General features: G+C 46.2%; 2 protein-coding genes across 40 annotated transcripts in view; one reads left to right on the forward strand and one right to left on the reverse strand.

Annotated features, from left to right (window-relative positions):
• LOC149124757 (uncharacterized) overlaps positions 1-19,708 on the forward strand; it is a 44,224-nt gene extending 24,516 nt beyond the window's left edge. For 5 of the 13 annotated variants that reach the window (XR_016213642.1, XR_016213641.1, XR_016213639.1 and 2 more), the window contains exons 4-5: positions 9,248-9,355; positions 11,804-15,946. Coding sequence is in view for 3 of the 13 variants with exons in the window: in XM_089304727.1 (XP_089160853.1) it covers positions 9,291-9,355; positions 18,449-18,646 (263 nt within the window). In the remaining 10 variants the exon portion in view is untranslated. Of the gene's footprint in view, positions 1-9,247; positions 9,356-11,803; positions 15,947-18,448 lie in introns of those variants that run through there. The other 8 variants (XM_089304727.1, XM_089304726.1, XM_089304725.1 and 5 more) reach the window with 5 other exon arrangements.
• Positions 15,425-23,000, reverse strand: part of INTS13 (integrator complex subunit 13) — a 31,740-nt gene continuing 24,164 nt past the window's right edge. For 12 of the 27 annotated variants that reach the window (XM_089304720.1, XM_070049529.2, XM_089304718.1 and 9 more), the window contains 7 exons: positions 21,811-21,989; positions 20,688-20,858; positions 20,254-20,408; positions 19,724-19,954; positions 17,757-17,896; positions 16,863-16,998; positions 15,425-15,783 (listed from right to left, as the gene is read on the reverse strand). In XM_089304720.1, coding sequence (XP_089160846.1) covers positions 15,744-15,783; positions 16,863-16,998; positions 17,757-17,896; positions 19,724-19,954; positions 20,254-20,408; positions 20,688-20,858; positions 21,811-21,989 — 1,052 coding nt within the window. In that variant the 3' untranslated portion in view covers positions 15,425-15,743. The remainder of the gene's footprint in view (positions 15,784-16,862; positions 16,999-17,756; positions 17,897-19,723; positions 19,955-20,253; positions 20,409-20,687; positions 20,859-21,810; positions 21,990-23,000) is intronic. The other 15 variants (XR_016213631.1, XR_016213627.1, XR_016213633.1 and 12 more) reach the window with 3 other exon arrangements.

Raw genomic sequence — 23,000 nt, forward strand, 5'->3', positions numbered from 1 at the left:
TGTTCTTTTTTTTTTTTTTTTTTTTTTGACAGGCAGAGTGGACAGTGAGAGACAGAGAGAAAGGTCTTCCTTTGCCGTTGGTTCACCCTCCAATGGCCGCCGCAGCCAGTGCACCGCGGTGATCCGATGGCAGGAGCCAGGTGCTTCTCCTAGTCTCCCATGGGGTGCAGGGCCCAAGCACTTGGGCCATCCTCCACTGCACTCCCTGGCCACAGCAGAGAGCTGGCCTGGAAGAGGGGCAACCGGGACAGAATCCGGCGCCCTGACCAGGACTAGAACCCAGTGTGCCGGCGCCGCTAGGTGGAGCATTAGCCTAGTGAGCCACGGCACTGGCCGGAATGTTCTTATATATTCTAGACGTGAAGAAGGCCAGTGTGTCTGAGCAAAGGGAGGAGGCTGTTGCCAAAAGCTCTCCACGCTGTGAGGCTCTGACGGGTGACGCCTCCCTCACCTGCCCGCTACACGACAGGGCCACCCTGTCTTCAAATATTGCCATTCTGGCAGATGTTTGGAGACTGGATGATGGAAGTGAGGGGTAGAGGAAGTAAACAAATCGTTACAAGACGACTGGTCTGATTCAGGAAACAGTGGTGTTTTAGAATGAGATAGTGATGCATGAAACCGATTGGATTTGGGCATGGAGTATGCAGGGAGGAGAGGAGCCAGTTTGCTTCCTGCGCAGGCCTCGCACTGATGCACAGATGTGCCTGGGGTGTCGGAATGTTAGGACACTGGAGCTGGTTAACCTGGAAACCTGACAGGAAAGAAAGGTGCCTGGCAGGCATTTGGTGCAGCAGCGAACACGCTGCCTGGGACACACACACCTGCAGTGCAGTGCCTGGGCCCGAGACCCGGCTCTGCTGCTCATTCCAGCTTCCCGCTAACGTGCATCCACGGAGGCAGGGGCGATGGCTCAAGTGACAGGGCTCCTGCCGCCCACGTGGGAGGCTGGATAGAGTTCCCAGTTCTTTGTGTTCGTCTCTGTCTCTTTCTCTCGCTGCCTTTCCAATACCTAAGGAAGTACATTTCTTTTTTTTTTTTTTTTTTTTTTTTTTGACAGGCAGAGTGGACAGTGAGAGAGAGAGAGAGACAGAGAGAAAGGTCTTCCTTTTCCATTGGTTCACCCTCCAATGGCCGCCGCGGCCGGCGCGCTGCAGCCGGCGCACCGTGCTGATCCGATGGCAGGAGCCAGGAGCCAGGTGCTTTTCCTGGTCTCCCATGGGGTGCAGGGCCCAAGCACTTGGGCCATCCTCCACTGCACTCCCTGGCCACAGCAGAGAGCTGGCCTGGAAGAGGGGCAACCGGGACAGAATCCGGTGCCCCGACCGGGACTAGAACCTGGTGTGCCGGCGCCGCAAGGCGGAGGATTAGCCTAGTGAGCCGCGGTGCCGGCCAGGAAGTACATTTCTAAAAAGGAAACAATGGCTTTTTTAAAACCTTAGTGAAAATGGCACTTGTGGCGAAAGGCACTCCACCAGCAAATCTTGAGTCTAATCAAGCTCCTTACCAACGAAGATCCCCATAAAGCACGAGGTTGCATCTCATTTTCAAAGCTCCACGGAAAGCCATGGTCCCGGTTAACACTGAAGCCTGCTGGTGTTCCTTCTGCACACGTGCTGGTCAAATCATCACCGGACTGCAGTCAGCTAGGTCCCCCTGCTGGTGGCTGGGAAAATTCCCCCTGGACGAACACCGCCAGGAGAAGATCCTGAATGTTCGGCTGAGCAGAATGCCGGAGGTAGGCCAGGTCATCTTCCTGGGTGTTATATCCCACCTTCCTCTTGATCCCTCCCTCAGTGCCACCAAGACTGACTGTCCCTAGCACACAGGGCTCCAACTGCAGCCCATGCACAGGCTGCAACTCCCTAGGAACTCCTCAAAACACACTTTGTTTCACATTCCACTTGCGGAGACGACTCCTTAGTGACCTGAGAGTGTGAGGGACGGATCCCCACTCAGGTGCGGCTTCACACTGAATACAAACCTTTGTTTCTCAGTAAGAGATAAGTATGCAATTTCCTATTCTTTTCTTCTTTTTTAAAGATGTATTTATTTATTTGAAAGTCAGCGTTAACAGAGAGAGAGGAGAGGCAGAGAGAGAGAGGTCTTCCATCTGATGCTTCACTCCCCAACTGGCCGCAACGGCCAGAGCTGCGCTGATCCGAAGCCAGGAGCCAGGAGCTTCTTCTGGGTCTCCCATGCGGGTGCAGGGGCCCAAGGACTTGGGCCATCTTCAACCGCCTTCCCAGGTCATAGCAGAGAGCTGGATTGGAAGTGGAGCAGCCGGGACTTGAACCGGTGCCCATATGGGATGCCGGCACTTCAGGCCAGGGTGTTAACCCACTGTGCCACAGCGCTGGCCTCAGTATACAATTTTCAATAGGATGAGAATCTTGCAGAAGATTTTTTTTTTTAAAAATTCAAAAGCATTTCTCATCAGGATGGATGTCTGGCCTCGCAGAGAAGGCATCTGTTAAGTCCGTATCCCAGTGCCTGGGTCCGACTGCTGGCTCTGGCTCCTGATCCTCGCTTCCTACTAGTGCAGATGCTTGGAGGCAGTGATGGGTCCAGTCGTCGTGTCCCTGCCACCCACGCAGGAGGCCTGGATTGAATTCCCAGCTCCCAACTTGGGCCCAGCCCAGACCAGCTATGGTAGGCATCTGGGGAGGGAACCAGTGGAAGGAAGCTCTTTCTCCCTCTCATTCCCTCTCTCTGTGCCTCTCAAATAATTAAACAAAAATTTAAAAAAAAATCTGTTTTAAAAAAGATTTCCCCTGGGGTCAGCATTGTGGCACAATAGGTTAAGCTGCTGTCTGTTATGCCAGCACCCCATATGGTGCCAGTTCGGGTCCTGGCTGCTCCGCTTCTGGCCCAGCTCCCTGCTGATGCACCAGGGAAGGCAGGGGAAGATGGCCCTGCCGCCCACATTTGAGAACCATCGGAAGCTCCTGGCTCCTGGCTTCAGCCTGGTAGGCCCAACCCTAGCCACTGTGGCCATCTGGGGAGTAAACCAATGGATCAATCTCTCTCTCTCTTTGCCTTTCAAATAAATAAAAATTTTTTAAAAAAGATTTCTCCTTATAGCAGGCTCCCTAGGATTCTCTACATAAAGCCAGACTTTCCCACTGTCCACCCTTCGGCTCACGGGCTGCACTTCAGAGAGGAGCTGTGGCTGCCCAGACCTCCTGAGTTGGAAAACAAAACGCACAGGGAGGGGCCAGATAGCCAGAGAAAACACGCCAGCTCTTGGCTTCCCTGGGATAGATGCAGAAGAAAGCGCAGGCCCTGAGTCAGGCTTCCACTGGCGCACGGTGGAGGCAGGGTCCAAGCTCGGTCCCTGCTGTGGTCACCATGCAGATGGCAGCAAAACACTTCACTTTCAGACTCCACTCTTGTGCCCAGGGCTGAAACAAAGCAGCAGAGACCACGTGGGCAGCACAGCCCTGGAGCAGCTGGGTTGCGACACCCGCTTGGCCCCGGAGCAGGTAAAGCCGACTTTCAGGTGTTTGCAAGCCTTGCTGCTCCAGCCAGAGTGGAGTTGTACGTAGCCTTTATCCTGGAGGAAGCCTCAACACATTAGTGCTGAGGCCACTGCCGTAGATTTGTGAGGCTGGGTGCTGATGTGCTGTTCGGGCCGTCGTGTCTGATGAGCGTACGTGGCTGCGCTCAGAGATCAGAATTAAAAACATCAACTATTTTTACATAGGGGTTTAATTTTAGAACTAAGATTTTATGTGTGCCTGACCACAAAACCGTACTGAAATGCGATTTCTTTAATCTGAAACCGTGCATTAGAGAGCTGCTTCTGATACACCCTATGTGAAACCTCTCAGGAAGGTAAGAAAGTGTCCAAAAGGTGTCCTGCGCTCATCCTCCTTCCTTGCTCCCTTTCCCACCTCCCCGTTAGCCAGGTTGGCGGCCAGCCTATTGCGTTACACTCTGTTATGATGTGGATCACAGAACGTTCAGTGGTATCTCAGTCTGGTTGACAGAGACATGGTTTAGATAACCGCTTCTACCACTCCAGTCCTGGCCCTCATTAAATTCTGAAGGTGGAACCGCCTCTTGTCTTACTGTGTCCTCCGCCAGGACCGGGAGCAGAGAAAGCCAGGATGGGGTGTGTCTGGTTCACTGAGAACAAGGCCAGGCCATTGGGTCGGTCAACATTTTTAACGTTATTGAAAAAGCTGCCGCTGGTGAGATCCCGCATTCAGGCATTCTGAGCGGCTGACTGGTCTCTGGCCAGCATCCACACGGCCTGTGTGCCCCTGAGCTGCTCTCCGTGGAGTGAGCAGCCACACTTTGCCTCTTGTTGGTTTGATCCAGGAACTCCCACTCCTGCTGGCATCACAGTGTCTCCAGAGGTACCATCAGGGATGTAGTTATTGGCCTTCTAGGAACATTGTGTTTTTATCATCTTGCTGTTCACATTTCTTTTTTCTTAAGATTTTTTTTTGAATGAGTGTTCTAGTCACATGGTCTTCCAAAGTGAACAGTTGTGGAGTGTTCTCAGAGAATACGTGAGGCCAGTGCTCTGGCACAGCAGCTGAAGGCGCCTCCTGCAACTTTAGCATCCCGTACTGGAGTGCGAGCGAGGGTCAGAGTCCCGGCTGCCACGCTTCCAATGCAGCTTTCTGCTAACCCTCCTGGGAAAGAAGCAGAAGATGGCCCAAGCGCTTCTGTACCTACCACTGAGGTGGGAGACCCAGCTGGAGTTCCTTGCTCCTGGTTTCAGCCTGGCACAGGCCTGGCTATTAGGGGCATTTAGGAAGTAAACCAGCAAATGGAAGATCTCTTTCTCTGCTCTCTGATGTTCTCTGTCTCTTACTCTCTGTTATTCTGTCTTTTGAATAAATAATAAATCTTTTTTTAAAAGATTATTTATTTATCTATTTGAAAGGCGGAGTTACAGAGAGGCAGAGGCAGAGAGAGAGAGAGATCGTCCATCCGCTGGTTCACTCCCCAAATGGCCACAGTGGCCAAAGCTGCACCAAGCCAAAGCCAGAAGCCAGGAGCTTCTTCTGGGTCTCCCATGTAGGTGCAGGAGCCCAAGCACTTGGGCCATCTTCTAATGCTTTCCCAGGCCACAGCAGACAGCTGGATCGGAAGTGCAGCAGCCGGGTCTCGAAATGGCGCCCACATGAGATGCCAGCACTGTAGGCAGCGTCTTTACTCGCTATGCCACAGCGCTAGCCCCAATAATAAATCTTAAAAAAAAAAAGAGAGAAAAAACAGGGTGCCGATGCCTGTGGTGTGGTGTAGGCTAAGCTTCCGTCTGCAGTGCTGGCATTCCATATGGGCACTGATTGGTGTCCTAGCTGTTCCTCTTCCTATCCAGCACTCTGCTGTGGCCTGGGAAAGTGCAGAAGATGGCCCAAGTGCTTGGGCCCCTGAACCCACGTGGGAGACCCGGAAAAAGCTTCTGGCTCCTGATTGGCCCAGCTCCAGCCATTGTGTCCATTTGAGGAGTGAACTAGTGGATGCAAGACCTTTCTGTCTCTCTCTCTTTCTGTAACTCTGCCTTTCAAATAAATAAATAAATAAATCTTAAAAAAAAAAAAAAAAAAAAGCAGCAGCGATACTTGTTTTGATCTCATGGCAACTGAGAAAATCCAAAGGAAAGAAGGGCAGGGCAAGGAGGAATGTTTTCACTGGGCGTCAGCAGAGCACACCTGGCTGGGGAGACGTGCAGGTGGAAGCTTATGGTTTCCTGCTGGGTGTCAGGACTGACCACTCCCAGAGCGAGCGCTGCACTGTGCTACAGCTATCAATAGGACTTGTTTACTAATGTTACGTTACTAGGAGGGGTTTCAGCCAAGTGTCACTGAAAACTCACGTCTCACATTCCAAAGTCGATGACACAGCTCTTGGCACACTGTGTTCTGAGAACCAGCGAACGTCGAGGCCGAGAGCAGTAGCTAGAACCACAGCCCCACTTGTCTTCTAACAAACTCCTATCTCTTCTTTCTGCTAAACTGGATCCAAATTTTGTGGCTTTCTAGTCCCTGGGTCCTTTGGGTTGAAAAAGAAATGAAACATAGATTGCATTCTGCCTGGAATTCTACAAGACTTCATCCCCAGCACTAATGGCCTTTTCAACTCTGAGAGAGCAGGAAGGAAGGAACAAGCAGGTTTCCAACCCAAGCGAAAGCAGGCACCACGTAGGTGAGCAAGAAGAGCATTCTCTAGAGTCCTCACTACCCGACGCCCACTTTGGTGCGAGGCCAGGCACAGGAAGTGACAGCCCAGCTCAGGTGAGGAAGCTCAGCCTGGGCTCTGCAAAAGTCTGCATGCACAGACGCTAAGCCCAAGTGAGCTGGTCTCCCTGAAGGCTCAGGAAAGAGCCCACCTGTGCCAGGAGGGCTGCTGAGCATGCAGAACCCTCACTGACCCGCAGGGGTTCGCAGCATAAATGCACACTGCACTGTGACCAAAAGGAAGAAAGGGGCCAGCGCCATGGTGCAGCGGGTTAACGCCCTGGCCTGCAGTGCTGGCATCCCAAATGGGCACCGGTTCTAGTCCTGGCTGCTCCTCTTCTGATCCAGCTCTCTGCTGTGGCCTGGGAAAGCAGTAGAAGATGGCCCAAGACCTAGGGCCCCTGCACCTGCGTGGGAGACCCGGAGGAAGCTCCTGGCTTTGGATCGGTGCAGCCTGGGCCATCGCAGCCATCTGGGGAGTGAACCAGCAGATGGAAGACCTCTCTCTCTCTCTGCCTCTCCTCTCCTCTATCTAACTCTGACTTTCAAATAAATAAATATATCAGAAAAGCTGATTTCAGCATCAGTAGACAAGAGTATGGAATATTTAATAAATTAAAAACTCAAAATATGAGGAAAGAACAAAAGACCCTAAAAACGAACACCTAGATTTTAAAAAAAGAACCAAACACAATTTCTACAAGTTAAAACTTGATCCAATAAAATTTAAAATGTTGACAGGAACAATAGCAGATTAGCTACAACTGGAGAGAACGTGCAAACTGGAAGACAAAGAAAATCGGAAAATATCTAAGAAATGAAAAATAATGAAACAGACATTCAAAGACTTGGGATGTACAGTGAGGCCTAATTATTCCAGAATGAGCTAGCAGAATAATGAAGAAACATTTGTGAAGATAAAGCTTGCTGATCTTTCAGAACTGTAAAAAGGCAGAAATCGAGGGGCCGGGGCAGTGGGTTAAAGCCCCAGCCTGCAGCGCCCACATCCCATCTGGGTGCTGGTTTGAGTCCTGGCTGCTCCTCTTCTGATCCAGCTCTCTGCTGTGGCCTGGAAAGCAGCAGAAGATGGCCCAAGTCCTTGGGTCCCTGCATCCACATTAGAGACCAGGAAGAAACTCCTGGCTCCTGGCTTCGGATCAGCTCAACTCTGGCCGTTGCAGTCATTTGGGGAATGAACCAGCGGAATGGAAGACCTCTCTCTCTCTCTCTATCTGTAAGTCAATCTCTCTCTCAAAAAAAAAAAAAAAAACTAGGAAAACCAAATGAAACAAAACAAGCAGAATAACAACAAAAATCCAGAGGCCGGCATTGCAGTGTTGATAGCCGACAGTGTGTGTCGGAGCTCCAGTTCGAGTCCTAGCTGCTCTGATTCTGATCCAGTTCCCGGCTAATGCACTGGGAAGGCTGGAGAAGACGGTCCAACTACTTGGGCCCCTGCCACTCACTAGGAGACCCAGGATGCGGTTCCGGGTTCCAGGTCTCAGCCTGGCCCATCCCTGGCTGTTGCAGCTGTTTGGGAAGTGAACCTGAGGACAGAAGATCTCCGTCCTCTGCCTCTTTCCTGTTACTCTGCCTTTTAAATAAGTCTCTTAAAAGCAAAAACAAAAATGCACCCAACTGCGAAACACTAAAATATACTTGAAAAGCAAACAGAGAGGACACAATGCAGTAGCATCAGTTGAGCTGAGAATAGACTCTAAACAGCAACTGTGGAAGCCAGAAGGTAGAACCTCCAATACCTGAGAAAACAAAAACTATGACTCTATAGCCTACAAGAGGTGGGTGGGAATCAACAGAGCTGGGTATTCGGTGCAGCAGTTAGGCGGCTGCTGAGGACATCTGTGCCCCTCCCCAGGGAGCCTGTGTTCCAGTCCCAGCTCCCTGCTAACGGTACCTTAGCAGGCAGCAGCTGATGCCCCGAATACTCAGGTTCCTGCCACACACGTAGGAAATCCTGAAAGTGCCTGGCTGCTGGCTTCAGCTTGGCCTTGCCCTGCCTGCTGTGGGCATTTGAGAAGTAAACCAGCGAATGGACTGTCTCTCTCCCTCTCTCTGTAACTATGCCATTCAAATAAATAAACCTTTTTTTTTTAATCAAAACTGGGAGACACATCAAGCCTTCAATTAGTCCATGTTCTATCTAGTTAATGCTGCTACAAAGTTATCTCAGAGAGAGACAAATCATCTGTGGCCACCTTTTGGGTCCCCATAGTTAAAACAAAAAGCCTGCTAACAGGGTCAACATCCGGTGCTAAAGGTAAGACCATCTTCTTTCGGATAGCTTATCTGTCTTGAGACTGCAAGCACAGGCACTGAGAACTGCACTGAGAACTTACAGAGTCGGACTGGGGTTCAAATTCCAGCTGTATAACTTACTGTACGGGCCGGCGCTGCGGCTCACTAGGCTAATCCTCCGCCTTGCGGCGCCAGCACACCGGGTTCTAGTCCTGGTCGGGGCGCCGGATTCTTTCCCAGTTGCCCCTCTTCCAGGCCAGCTCTCTGCTGTGGCCTGGGAAGGCAGTGGAGGATGGCCCAAGTCCTTGGGCCCTGCACCCCATGGGAGACCAGGAGAAGTACCTGGCTCCTGCCATCGGATCAGTGCGGTGCGCCAGCCGTGGCGGCCATTGGAAGGTGAACCAATGGAAAAGGAAGACCTTTCTCTCTGTCTCTCTCTCTCACTATCCACTCTGCCTGTCAAAAACAAACAAACAAACAAACAACCTTACATGTGAGTTTGGGTAGTTATTTTATTTTCATCATCTATAAATTGAGGATAAGCATTATCCCAAAATATCTGTGGTGAAGACAAAATGAAATATGCACTTAGCACAGTGTCTGGCACATGGTTCACTAAACCCAAGCTGTCTGTCTCTGGACCAGGAAACCCCTATCGACATAATCTGCTTAGAGCTTGTTTCAAATTGAAGCATAGATCTAACCTGCATGGGAAATTTCACGATTTTCTAACTTGGACGGATTTTCTGCGTTTATAAATTAAGCGCTCACCATCTCATCTGGATTCCCTACAGCTTCCAGGAACGTTTTAGAGAACATGTGTTTGTCCTTCAATAGGACTCTCTTCAAGCGACCCGTTCTGCATTCTGGACCTCGAAGACATGAGGACACACCACGCTCAGGTAGGGGACTCGTAGGGGACTCAACCGCCAAGGCCGCCTAGGGCTGAGGAGGCTTAGCCAGCCTGACATTGGGTAGAAACGTCCCTCCCAGTGGTGAGGACTCGTAATTCTGTCCACTGCCATGACTATGCAGCAGCACCCAGCCCTCACTCAGACAGGCCTTCTGTTCAGCAAGGACTGCCCCGCTGCCTGACGCACTGGCTTGGTGGGTGGCTCCTCTTTTCAGCCTGGTGCAACCCCCAGTGCCCAGGGCCACCTTCCTTTGTTACACTGCATCCTCGCCCTTTTTGTGATTACCAGCCAGCTCATCTTCCTTCGCAGAACACTCTATCTGTACAGGGTTGGCAGTGTTTTCTAGCTTGAGATTTAAACCGTTAATTAAAATTTGAACTCTAACTCATTACCTTGTCTCTGTTCAGTCATACAACTTTTACATCTAGAGCTTGTAAGTTTTCCCCAGTTGCTCTTTTCCATCACACACACACACACACACACACACACACACTTAGGAATTTAGGTCTTTTACCAAAATACTGTTTTCCTGAGACTACCTAAGTCAGATATGATTATAGCTGGTACTACTCATGGGCTAGTTTCAAGATCCTCTTCCATACTGTCATCTAAGGCTGAAAGGATTAAGAAACATGGCAACTAACAAACTCTGTGAATATGCAGAAGCAACCTCAAGGCTGCAACGCAAAATCAGATGGGAGGGAAGATGGAAAGAGGAGAAGAGAGTGGGAAAAAAGGAAGAAGGGCAGGCAGGACTCAGGACGATGAACCTGACCCTGGCCTAGATGAAGCATCCCCAGACCAATGGCTAAACAGAGATGATGAGAGCAGTCTCTCTCCTCCACCCCTCTCTGGAGCTGGTTGCGTGAGACCCACATCTGCAGGGCTCCTAAGGCATACGTGTATCTACTGAGGATCAAGAAATGCTTCCCTCTTCCTTGTGCCAATCAGGTCAAAACACGAGTGCGAGAAACGAGTCAAGACAATCTTAAACATTTGCATAAAGCATCTTCCTGTTGAAACTGCTTGCTTCTTCTAGGTCAATCCAATGCATTTCCAACAACTGTTAATCCAGTTCAATTGATAAGAGCAACTGTTGGGCACAGACTTAATTTCCCAATCCCTCCTGACACAATTATGATCAGTAACTTGGCAACTCATCACTTGCGATAAAATCAGTGTATGTAAGTTGCAAGTTGACGCCACTCACCGAACATCCTATGGACACCACCGAGACCTGGATTTCCAGTATTTGCCGTGGGAATGGATTCTCCTGCCACTGACTGGGGACCTGGCTGCTCCTGCGCTCCTGAGGTGTTCCCGCCACACTGACACTCTGCACAAAGCCCAGCTTCCACTCATTTATAACAAAGGACTGCAGGTCAGAACATTTTTTGCAAAACTCATTGCAGTAACCTGAGCAGACTGTATTAACAACCCTGGGGTCAGGATCTACTGTTATAGCCTGGCATGATACAGCCTTATGTTTAGCCAATGCACAAAGTTCTCAGAAATGACGTCCTAACAGACACACTCGGGAAGTTAAGGTTTCATCTAAGGAGGGCTGATGGAGAAGTCCACCCACACTCTGTTGCCTGAATCCAAGATGGGCACAATCGAGGACATCACAGGTGGTGTAATCTGCCTCACTCTGGAAGCCAGATGAGTTAACTGAAAACAGCACTCCAGCCTCATCTAACAGAAAATCACCTGTGGGTTAGAAATGTTCTTCTGGCTTTGCTCTAAATATATGCACGACTGTGGTGGAGGCAGCAACAAGTGCAGCTTACTCTTGAATGCTGACCAGACCCAGCAAGCTGCCCATGCCAGTGTGAGATCGCCCTGCCCTCACTGATGGCCAGGGATACCGCTGGCTTCTCCTCTACCTTCTGGAGAAATTAAGCCCGTCTCCTAAACATTGACTCCCATTCCTCATGAAATGGATCTCATTAGCCAAACAGTAATGCTAACCATAAACCCAAACAGGGCTAATTGGTTTAGAAATTGGATAAAAATAAGCAATTGCAGACTTTAAATGTCAAGACAGGCAATAATTCACCCTTGGTGTTGATTTATCACATCCTACAAATTAATTCTATCCACTTCCCCTGCCCCTGGGAAGTCCAGAGTCAACTGTAAAATCGTCACACAGGCTGATACTATAGACAAAGAGGTTTCATGGCTCATCCACTATGGCAGTCTCACCACTGGCACCAGCAACAGTGCTGTCAACTGCTCATCCAAGGCTCTCACGACAATGCAAGGCAGAAAGGAATGATGAACAATAAATACTGCAATGGGTTAAGGTTCTGGTAGGCATGAGCAAAGAATTAGGTTAGGGAATCTGCCTCTTCATTGTACTTCAGCTCACAAGCTCATCACACTGATAAAAACAACAAACCTTGCCTCAAGTCTGTTCTATCACGTATCCCACAGGCCAGGACTCCTTTCCTCTGAAACAGCTGACAACACACACCATCTTCTACTTCGAGCTTCAGTCAAGCAGCACTCAACAATGATGGAGCTTCCGCTCCCACCACACCGTGGATACGGAAGTCGTACAGCGCTCCTGACGATTCATCCAGAAGCAGGTCGCAGCCTTCTGTCTCCCAGTGCTGCTTCACTCCTGCCTCTCTGACCTGCTTTTCCTTCTTTTTTATATCCCACTCACCATGGTCCCCCAGGCTTGTCCCTGGACTTGGGTTTTATTGTGACATCCTCAGTTGTGGTGTGGCATTGGTTGTGGAATACCAAAACCCATGGATGCTGCAGTTCTGATAGCAAATACTTACATAATACAGTATTTACAGACAGCCTACATATACCCTCCTGTATACTTTAAACCTTCTCTAGGTTACTTATAATACCTAATGCAATGTAAATGCTTTATAAATACTTGCTATACTGTACTGGGCAGGAAACAATGACAAGAAAATGCTATACATGCTTAACACAGGTGAAATAAAAAAAATACATCTGAGCTTGGTTAAACCTGCAGAGACAGAGGGCTGTTGTATTTTACAACAGTATTCTCTTTCAATATTCTAAATAGTTTATTGTTTTCTACCCAACTGCTACTAAGAAACAATTATGGGGTATTTAATATCACCTCTGCTTCCATCAATCTTTTCAAGATTCAGAAAAGTTGTGGAATTCTTTTAAAATGTAACAGCAACATTTCTAATTAGACACTGTTTGCACCTTCCTCTAGTTGAAACTTTTCAATATACACAACCTGCTGAATTTCATTTCAAATAGGATGTAAAGACAAATAAACAGACTGAATCACATGAAATTGCTAATGTTCAATTATATTTTGTGGATAAAAATGGTAATTTTCTATGGTCCAATCTCATGTATTCATTTTCATTAGTGAAACAGAGATCTCAATGAACTCAAACTTGGTAAAGTATAAGATCCTAGAGCTTCCTACATGAAGTCCAATGCCTCAAATCTTTATTTTTTTTTATTTTTTGACAGGCAGAGTGGACAGAGAGAGAGACAGAGAGAAGGTCTCCCTTTGCCGTTGGTTCACCCTCCAATGGCCGCTGCGGCCGGCGTGCTGCAGCCAGTGCACCACGCTGATCCGAAGGCAGGAGCCAGGTGCTTCTCCTGGTCTCCCATGGGGTGCAGGGCCCAAGCACTTGGGCCATCCTCCACTGCACTCCCTGGCCACAGCAGAGAGCTGGCCTGGAAGAGGGGCAACCGGGACAGAATCCGGCGCCCCGACCGGGACTAGAACCCGGTGTGCCGGCGCCGCAAGACGGAGGATTAGCCTAGTGAGCCGCAGCGCCGGCTCGATGCCTCAAATCTTAATAATATGGAATTTCTAGGTTTGCTCTCCAGCAGCACCCATCTAACCACATGAGCACTGGGATGCCTGTTCTCCCCACGTGTGCACCCGATGGTAACTGCCACGTGCCAGAAATAACGCAGCAGCAAACTCAGCACCTCAGAAAGCAACCTCCATTTTGTCCTTCGTTCAGGCTGATTCCCGATTTTCTTTGGATTTTTAAAAATTACTCAGAAATGCATTTTGCAATTGAGCTTTCTGACCTTGTGCTTCTAACTTCCCCTCTTTCACACCGATTTTCTGCTCCTTGGTAAGAAAAGTGTCCTGGGTCCTGTCACAGACACCCTTAGCACACATGAAACCACCACAGGCCTTGCTGACATGGTTTTTCCATCCTGGACAACCTCTGAACTTGAGACCTCACAGCACAAACCCCCCCAAGTCTGCAGGGCACCTGCCAGGTGTGGACTGTGTTGCTTTGACGGCCTTCTTGGTATAAAGGTAAACAGGGACTAGGGGACAGCTCGGCTTTGTCACAGATGTTCTGCAGCACAGTCTGCTCGGTTTGTCAGTGCTGGATCAGTCATCATCCCAGACAGAAGAGCCAGGCTGACTGCTAATACTTACGTGAAACACCAATGCCAATCAACACACTTATCAGTAATTGTATACAGGGTTGTAATAAAGGTTGCATGTATGCCTATCGTTGACTCTGAACAATATTTAAACGCACTGGAACTTTCTGGAATAAAATCACACAGTACTTGTGATTCTGTATAATACTTGGTCAAACACATCATGTGATAATAACGGGACTGTAAGGGCCAGTGCAGTGGCACAGTAGGATAAGTCTTGACTTGCAGTGCCGGCATCCCACATGGGCGCCAGTTTGTATCCCAGCTGTTCCACTTCCAGTCCAGCTCTCTGTAATGGCCTGGGAAAGCAACAAGTGCTCGGGCCCCTGCAGCTGGCATGGGAGACCCAGAGGAAGCTCCTGGCTCCTAACTGGCCCAGCTCCGGCCATTTGGAGCCTGAACCAGTGGATGGAGGACCTTTCTCTGTCTTTCCCTTTCTCTGCCTGCAGCTCCCTCAAATACATAATATCTTTTTTAAAAAAAAGGGGGGGGTGTAAAAATTTTTCTTGATAGTTCAGTTATCACCGTAAAAGAGCTCTGAGTCAACAGTCCCTCAATATAACTGAAAACGCACCTGTTCCTCACAGCGTAATTCATCCCCACACGGCTCTGGACCAGAACGTCCTCACACTGGACCCTCGGCAGGGGTGAGGCGGACATTCAAAGATCTCGGAGAGCAATGGAAGTGTCACCGGGTGGATGTGGGAGCCTGCTGAACCCCTGCTTAAACACCAGTTCCTTTCTTTAGCAGAAAATACTGACTGTGTGTACTTGAACACAGAGCATTCCTCTTCTCTCATAAACACTCCAGGAAAAAATGACAAACCTAGAATCGGCACTTAACGTGGACATAGCCTGTTTCTTCAGAACAGGAAGACTCACGAAACCCCTCTGAGAAATGGGCAGCAGATGAAGATTCCAGCCAAGCATCACAACAAGTGCCCTAGTGACTTTCCTTTCCCCTTAGGTTGTGACGAAACCTCCTTCATGCTCTCTGAATACAAAGGGTGAATAGTTATAAATGTCAGCAGAAAGAAAAAGCAGTATTATCCAATACAAGTAAATATCAGTTTACCTTAAAATTTTGCTTCTAAATGGATACACTTGCCTGCATGCATGCAAGATAATTTAAAATCAACAAAACCAACACTTTTTTTGGGGAAAAGAATTACATATGATGCAGATTAGTCAGCAAGAATTTGTATTTCAGAATTGCAAATCTCATCTAAACTCAGATCAAGCTTTTTAAAAATTTCTAAAGGTTATTTTCAATTGTTAAATGAGTGTCATCTTCAGAAAGTATACTCGGGGCTGGCGCTATGGTGTAGTGGGTGACCCTGGCACCTGCAGCACTGGCTTTCCATATGGGCGCCAGCTGCTCCACTTCCAATCTAAGGCTCTGCTGTGGCCTAGGAGAGCAGCAGAAGATGGCCCAAGTGTTTGGGCCTCTGCACCCGTGTGGGAGAACCAGAAGAACCTCCTGGCTCCTGGCTTCGGATGAGCTCAGCGCTGGCCGTGGTGGTGATCTGGGGAATGAACCAGTGGATGGAAGACTTCTCTTTCTCTGTCTCTGCCTTTCAAATAAATAAATCTTTAAGAAAAAAAAAAAAGCGAAGAAAATATATTCTATTTTGTATTTCAGGTATTTTATTTATTTTATTTGGCAAAGAGAAGCCTAAGAATTTTTTTTTAAAAAACACTTCCAGAGAGAACACCTTTTACCATAAAATAAACCTGTGTGATTTGGGAGGACAAATCTCAAATGTATATTTTTGACTTATGTGCCAATTTTATAATTAGTACAAAAAGTTAATTAGTTCAAATATTTTAAAAATGTAAAAACCGGTCCAGGCAACATAACTATATAATCTTGCTGTAAAAGTACTTATATCAAATTCCACCCAAAATATTTATGCATTATACTAAATTTAGTTGCTCAAATCATTCTTCACTGCCGGCTGGCTTTGCCATTTTCTGTTGTCTCCATTCTGAAAAACAGGAGGAAAAAACGGAGTGGGTAAAATAAAACATTAAGCATTCATGGTTTTCCTCCCAAATTATCTTTACATGAAAACTGTACTGTGACACACTGCTGGGACAGAAGACTTCAGCACTTTAGGAAAGGATGGGCTGTTAGGATTCCTCTCCTTAGCCCGAGCTCGTTTATAGAAGAGGGAAAGCGGAGGCCCCGTGAGACACAGTGGTGTGCCCAAGGTCAATGACAGAGGCAGCCACGCTTTTAGGGCCCCACTCTCCCTCTCCAAGGCAAACTGAGAAAACAGCCTCTACCATTTAGCCAAGGATTTACTTCCTTTTACATAACTGAAGAAATTCCTTGCCAGTATATTTGTAGAGAATGTTTACTAAAATGTAGATTCAAACAAAATAATCAGACTTGAGACTTACTCTATTATAAGCAGTACCTTCATACTTTATACTTACTAGGGGAATACTTTCTCTGAGTATTCTAGACAGTATTAGTATTGTGCACTAAATGCTTTCTGTAATTCTTTTTTCCTTCTATGATGCTTCCTAAGCACTGGGGGAAGAAGGGTATGCTCTAAAGAGTAAATACTTTCAGGGATACAATCAACGTAATGAGCCATTTTGCAAGTATCGAAATTAAAGAAGTCAACTTTTCTTCTCCTGATAGGTAACATGCACCTGTTCCTAGCACCAGCAACACAAAACTGCTGTGCTGGGTGCTGTGGCACAGCAGATTAAGCCATGCTGGGATGCCCACATCCCATACCGGCGTGTGAGTCTGCGTCCCAGCTACGCTGCTTCTGATCCCCTTCTGCTACTGTGCCTGGGGGGCAGCAGGTGATGGCCTAGGTACCTGGATCCCTTCCACCCACGTGGGAGACCCGGATGGAGTTCCAGGCTCCCAGCCCTGCCTACTGTGGGCATCCGAGGAGTGAACCAGCGGATGGATGTGCCTGTGTCTCTGTCACTCTGCCTTTCATGTAGGTGAAAACACAAGACTGCTGAACATGACGAAGAAGTCATGTCATTAAGATGTTACACAGCACTAACAGAACCAGTTTGCACAATAAAGAACACTCACCCATTTTCTTCTTTAAGATGTTGATATAACTCAGCTCTGTTATTCACAGAGTTCAGTCGCCCAGCAAACTCCTGGTGCTTTCTGGAATTGGCAGTATTGATTCTATTACTCCACAAGGAGAGTAAGGACACTGGCCCTGGTGGTGTACATGAAAGAAGAGAAAAAAGGCAGAATAATTTATCACCTCAAAATTTACAAATTTAACAATAATTAGGCAATATCATCTTTCTTTTACACGTAATTTGGTCCCTGAGACCACCTGTGAGTTTGGTAACTCGCTAGGACTCAAGTGACCCAAGGTAAAGTACGCCCATGGCCTGGGGCGATGACAGCAACACAGTCAGGATGTGTGGCCAGAGCAGTGACGGAGACACACGGGCATTAGGCGGAGACCAGAGGAGTCTGCCTGCAGGCGTCCCCGGCGCTGTCCCTGCAGTGAGGGGCCACACAGGCCGCCCACTCCCTCCAGAGGCAGAAATGCAGCTGTGTCTGCAGTGTTTCTGCCAGGAAAACCTGCGTGAGGCTCCAGAGTCCACAGTTCTTGCTGGGAGCTGATCATCTAGGCATTCTCTGCCCAACCACAACAGAAATCCAGGACCCAGCAGAAATTTAGGTTCAGAGGTGATGCAAAATAACCTCACCATGTGGGGAACACTTCAAAACACAGATGTTAGTTATTTTACAAAGGTTCCCTTGCTGGATGTATGACACTGTTTTTTTTTAAATAATGAGAAATATTCACTGCCCATATGTTTTAAAGCTATAAACAGACAATCTCCTAAATAAAATCCAGGAGCAGTGAGGAGGTCTTCCTCATCCACACAACATGAAGTGACCCTGCACAAAACAGCACAGCCGGGGAACGTGTCCCAAGCACAGTGGTCACGGCTCTACCTTTGGACTTTTCCACTTGAGGAGCTTCATCCATTTCTACCAGGGGCTTCTTGTTGGGAGGTTCTGGGGAATCAGGCGAATCTTTTATGATCTCAGCCTCAGCCAGCTCTTCTTTTCCACGTTCTAAGATGCCTTTTAATCTTTTAGAGGACAAAAAAGGAAATGTAGTTTAAATACTTGAAGTTCAAAAATGGTTCAATAATTAAACTGTCTATATCATTCTTTTTACAAGATAGCTGAGCACACAAAACAGACCTTGGGACTACTCAGCAACTTCAATCTAAAAGCAGTTAAGGGAATTTAATAAAGTAAACATTTTCCCCTTTTCTTTCATAATGATATTGAAATAGTTCAGAAATTAGTCTGCAGTAAAATATCAAAAGATAAAGGAAAACAAACTAAAATTAAAAAGATGAGAAATAAAGGATTTTCTGAATAAATTTCACAATTTTAACTTGAAGATAAGTACAAAACACTATTTCAAATTCCAAGCAGGTTTAAGAAGTTTGGGGGTTATGTGTTGTATCTTTGGTCTATGTACGGTGGAAATATACTTATGTTCCACAAGTTAGGAGCTTAACTTGAAGTTTTTATTGAGTCTCTTCAGGGAAGGAAAACCATTCCAGTACATTCAGAGGTGTACTTAAGCTTACTGAGATCTGAATCTGAATTCCTTCTGTCTCTTCCCACAGTGGCCAATTCTGGGGGAGAAACTCAGTAGCTCTAAGGAAGAAGTGGACTTCTACAGTCCAAGAGAAGGGTGCTACGTGTTTACCCATGAAATGACAGGATTTCCAGAACTAGCTTCTGAAGACTTCTGTGCGGGTGGTGGTGAGGGAAGTGCAGATGGAAAACATGAAACAAGATCTGCCATGAACTGCAGCTTCTGACGGTGGACAAGGGGTACCTATTTACTCTACTGTTATATGTCTGGAATTTTCTATAATAAAAAGTTCTGTGTTGTTTTTAAGGAACTTAATTCAATTACAGTATAATAGTGACTCAGCTATTCACCTGATTTCTGGCAAGGAGTTATAAATGTAGCCAGCTGGTATGTTATATATGGTATTTTTATTTATAAGCCTTTATAACTTTTTGTTTTTTCAAATTTAACCTTGACATCACTATACAAATCACAAACTAAGGGAAGCGGGTGTACGGCTGAGGCATGTCTTCAGAAGTAGGATTGCAGGGCCAGTGCTGTGGCATACTGGGTTAAGTCACCACCTACAGTGGGGGGCTGGTTCAGGTCCCGGCTGCTCTACCTCTGGTCTGGCTCCCTGCTAATATGCCTGGGAAAGCAGTGAGGGATGGCCCAAGTGCTTGGGCCCCAGCACCCACATGTGAGACCTGGAGGAGATTCCTTGCATGGGACCCACCCAGCTCTATCCATTGCGGGAGTGAACCAGAGGATGGAGGACCTCTCTATCTATCCCCCTGTGGCCCCCATAATTTTTCCTTTCAAATAAAAAAAAATCTTAAAGCAAAAGAAGTAGGACTGTTCACTCTTCCTGTGTGTCCTGAAGGGCTCCTGTGTCTCATTTTATAACAGTACCTTCCACACTGTGCTGCGGTAACTGATTTACTTGCCTATCTCAACCCAACACTGTCTGGGGCAGAGATCCTGTGCCGGATGCCTGGCATATCACAGGCATTCAACAAATATTTACTCTACAAATGACTAAGGTTACATCTTTGGAATTTGTAACACATAAAGCACAGAATGAGACACATGTCAGGTATGGATTTTCTTACGTTAATTAGGATAAACTGACATCATTTTTGTCCCAGCTGTCAAAACTCATAATACCTTTTCATGCTCAAGAGAAATCTAGATTGCAAGGATGACAAGAGTATAGCTAAGCAGTGAGTGCCACGTGCTAAGTGGAGTTTGGGTGTCTGGATGTGCTGTTTTCAGATGTGAGACGCAGGGGCACCAGGGTGTGCTATGAGTGCCAGGAGGTCACCTTTCGGAATCTTGCCAAGGCTTTTCCTGTTCGTAATCCTTCACTGCTTTCTCAGATTTGTCCTCTTTGTCCTCCCTCTTTCGCCCTCGTTTCTTCCGTTCTTCCTCCTCCGGGGGTTTGCTCCTACACGCCATCAGACATTCCAAGACTCTCTGATGTTTCTCTGAGTTGCTGATGTGGGCCCTGACGAGGGTCTCCAATTCGTTCCACATGATACGGTACTGTTCATCTCTGCAGTGAAGGGTGAGATGGCCCCCTTAGAAACATGCTCAGTCACAGTGCAGTGTCACCTGCTATGGGTGACGTGAAAGGAAATCATGAAACAAAGACTTCTTTCCCCTTCATAGTTATGATGGAATTCCAAACTACAAGGTATCCACTTCTGCTATCCTACATTATTTCACCTGCATCATAAGCATGTATATGTGCACACCCTCATATATAATTTGCGTAAGGAGTAAGTTACCCTAAAAAACAACATATATCATATAAATGGGAAATATAGAAAGAAAGGGGAAAAAAAAACCTACCTTTTAGGGCCCTTTCCCCTTGTACCAACTGTGGAAATAGGCAGAGGATCATTTTTTCTTTCCATATCAACTAAGTTGTATATTGTTTTTTGACAGTTTAACACATCTTCTTCTGTCAAAGATTCTTTCACAATAACACTGGCTAATGGGACTACCTGTTAGATTTTTTTTTTAAAAGAAAAAAGAAAATCTGTCTTGAAAAACAACTATCAAAGCATCTAGGCAGAACTTGCTCTAACAGCTGATTTTATAGGTCCCAACGCCGAGGGCATCTGGAACTATCCCTTCACAGTTTTCAATTAGTAATTCTTACTGTAGCAAGCTCACACATTTCATTCTTGGCTTGAGAAATGGTATAAATTACCGATTTCCTCATGTTTCTTTAAGAATATGTAACTAACCTAGAAGAAAGGCTGAGACAACTGAACACTCACCGCTTGCATGTTGAAAATGGTGGTCTGTGAAATAATCATGGGCCAGTAGCGGGTGTGTTTTTCTAACTGATCTTTTGCCCGTTCCAAAGGTACCTCGAGACTTCCATCGATTTTATATCTGGGGTCTAGAAAAGGAGTTAATCTGTTTTCCCTCATAAATTCACCAAAATCCTAATGATAACCAAATAAGATAAAATTAGAAACTCTTTCTAGTGGTTCAGGTGGAGACATGCAAAAGTCTGCTTCCCTCTGTCTTCTGTCCTGTGATCTGCAGCATTTCCTCTCCCAGCTCCCCTCCCCTCACTACTGTTATCCCCTTGTTTCTGAACTTGAAACCCTATCAGCTCCTGTACAACGGAGATGAAGAAAGCTTAGACACAGACACTCAAGGCACTTTCTAACCCTTTTTAAAAACCAAGGAATGCGCGAGTTTTTTAATTCCTATATTCAACTCTTTTCTATTTCAGGTAAAAGAATGAGCTAATCACATTCGAAGATCAACTTGCTCACTGCACAACTGCCTTGACACAACATCAAATGGTGGGTACCTTCAAATGATGAATTACAGGTAATTTACAGGTTTTTATGTGGTTTTTTAGATGTCTTTATTCTCTACATTTTCTACAATGAACACTGGCACTGATTAGCTTTCTCCTTACAAAAATAGTCATGGAAATACCAAATATGAAAGAGGGGAAGGAGAATCAGAAGCTAAAATCACAACAATACTATTTATACTGAAAAGAGACATAATTTACTGGTGTATCTGTTAAAATAACACAAAAGCCTTTTATTTCAAAATAGCAACAACCCAAATATCCAAGTTTCTGTTTACCTTTTAAGTTACTAGGAAAATTAAGTTCTACTTAAAATATTAACCAATTTTCCTATATTTTCAGTGTGTTGATATAATCCAGAATCTTCCAGGTAGCATAATAAGGAAGACTATATAGTGATAAATACATTTTTTGAACAATTATTACAGCAAATTCACCTAATCAAAATCATAACCCATCTCTTCCAAACCTTTATTTCCTGGATCTCGGCATATAACCAGCACTCAATGACTATGAGCTGAATGATGACAGACTAAGAACAGAATGTGTAGATAGTAGAATCTTACTGTAATCCGGTAGTCAGTAACTCTTCCTCCACATCCTTCACTAATTGAAGGCGGGTCTTCTAGAATGGACCGAGAACTGCTAAGGACGTGCAAAAAAATCTCTCCTCCATGGCTACTAAGCATGTGACTAATGACCTTAGAACCTGACTTTCGCGGTTGTTCCAATAAAACAGAACGACCTGTCAAAAACAAGATTAGATCGTCAGTAATCAAAAGGGCTCTTACATATTCCCTGAAGATTTATGTCCAGAGTTGTTCATTGTATTCATTAACTCCCGTATCTCAACCAGTATTAATTTAGTATATCAACATTTCAATTCTTAAAAATCTGGATTCTAGCCTTTGCTTTTTTTTAATTACTCCAAGATTATATAGGTGATACACAGAGTTTCCGAAAAACAATTACAGGGGTCTCTGGTATAATGGGCTTGCTTATATGGCTAATTCAATCAAGTTCATAGAAAATCTTTTCCCTGGACATTAGAAACGAAAATGAGACAGCTCCTGGATAACCTCAAGGTTATCAAGGCTACAAAACACAGGGGAGAAGCCTCATACTCAATTCACTTCTACAACACCTCCTCATTAGACTGTCACTGAAACTACTATTTCTCTGGCCCAAATGTTGTTACTATGGATTTAACTTGGGCTCATAACCACAGTGTACTCAAATATAACAATGAAATTAACCTTACAATAAAGATACATTGACTCTAAACAAATTTTTTTAAGAAAAGTATTATTCCATTGATTTAAAAGGCAGAGTAACAACAGGAAGAGACAGAGAGGGACAGAAAGATCTTTCATCTGCTTCTTCACTCCCTAAATCCCTACCACAGTTGGGGAAGAAGCCAGGAGTCAAGAATTCCATCCAGGTCTCTCATGTAGGAATCTAAGTACTTGGGCCATCATCTGCTGCCTTCCTAGGTACATTAGCATAAAGCTGGAGAGGAAGCGGAGGAATTAGGACTTAACTAGCACTCCTATGTAAGATCTGGGGAATCCAAGTCACAGTAAACTCACTGTACCAACACCACCCACACTGACTCATTAAATCGATGGTCACAAAATCTAGTTGATATAATACTACCAGAGGAGATAAAATTCCGGCTTAGTAGACAGAATAGAGAAATTTAGACTTGCAAAAATTTTCACACAAGGAAACCGCAGCTTTGAGGTCACATGTAAGA

Source organism: Oryctolagus cuniculus, chromosome 9 (assembly GCF_051225735.1).
Source record: "Oryctolagus cuniculus isolate XC-2025 breed Fujian yellow rabbit chromosome 9, ASM5122573v1, whole genome shotgun sequence".
NCBI lineage: Eukaryota > Metazoa > Chordata > Mammalia > Lagomorpha > Leporidae > Oryctolagus > Oryctolagus cuniculus.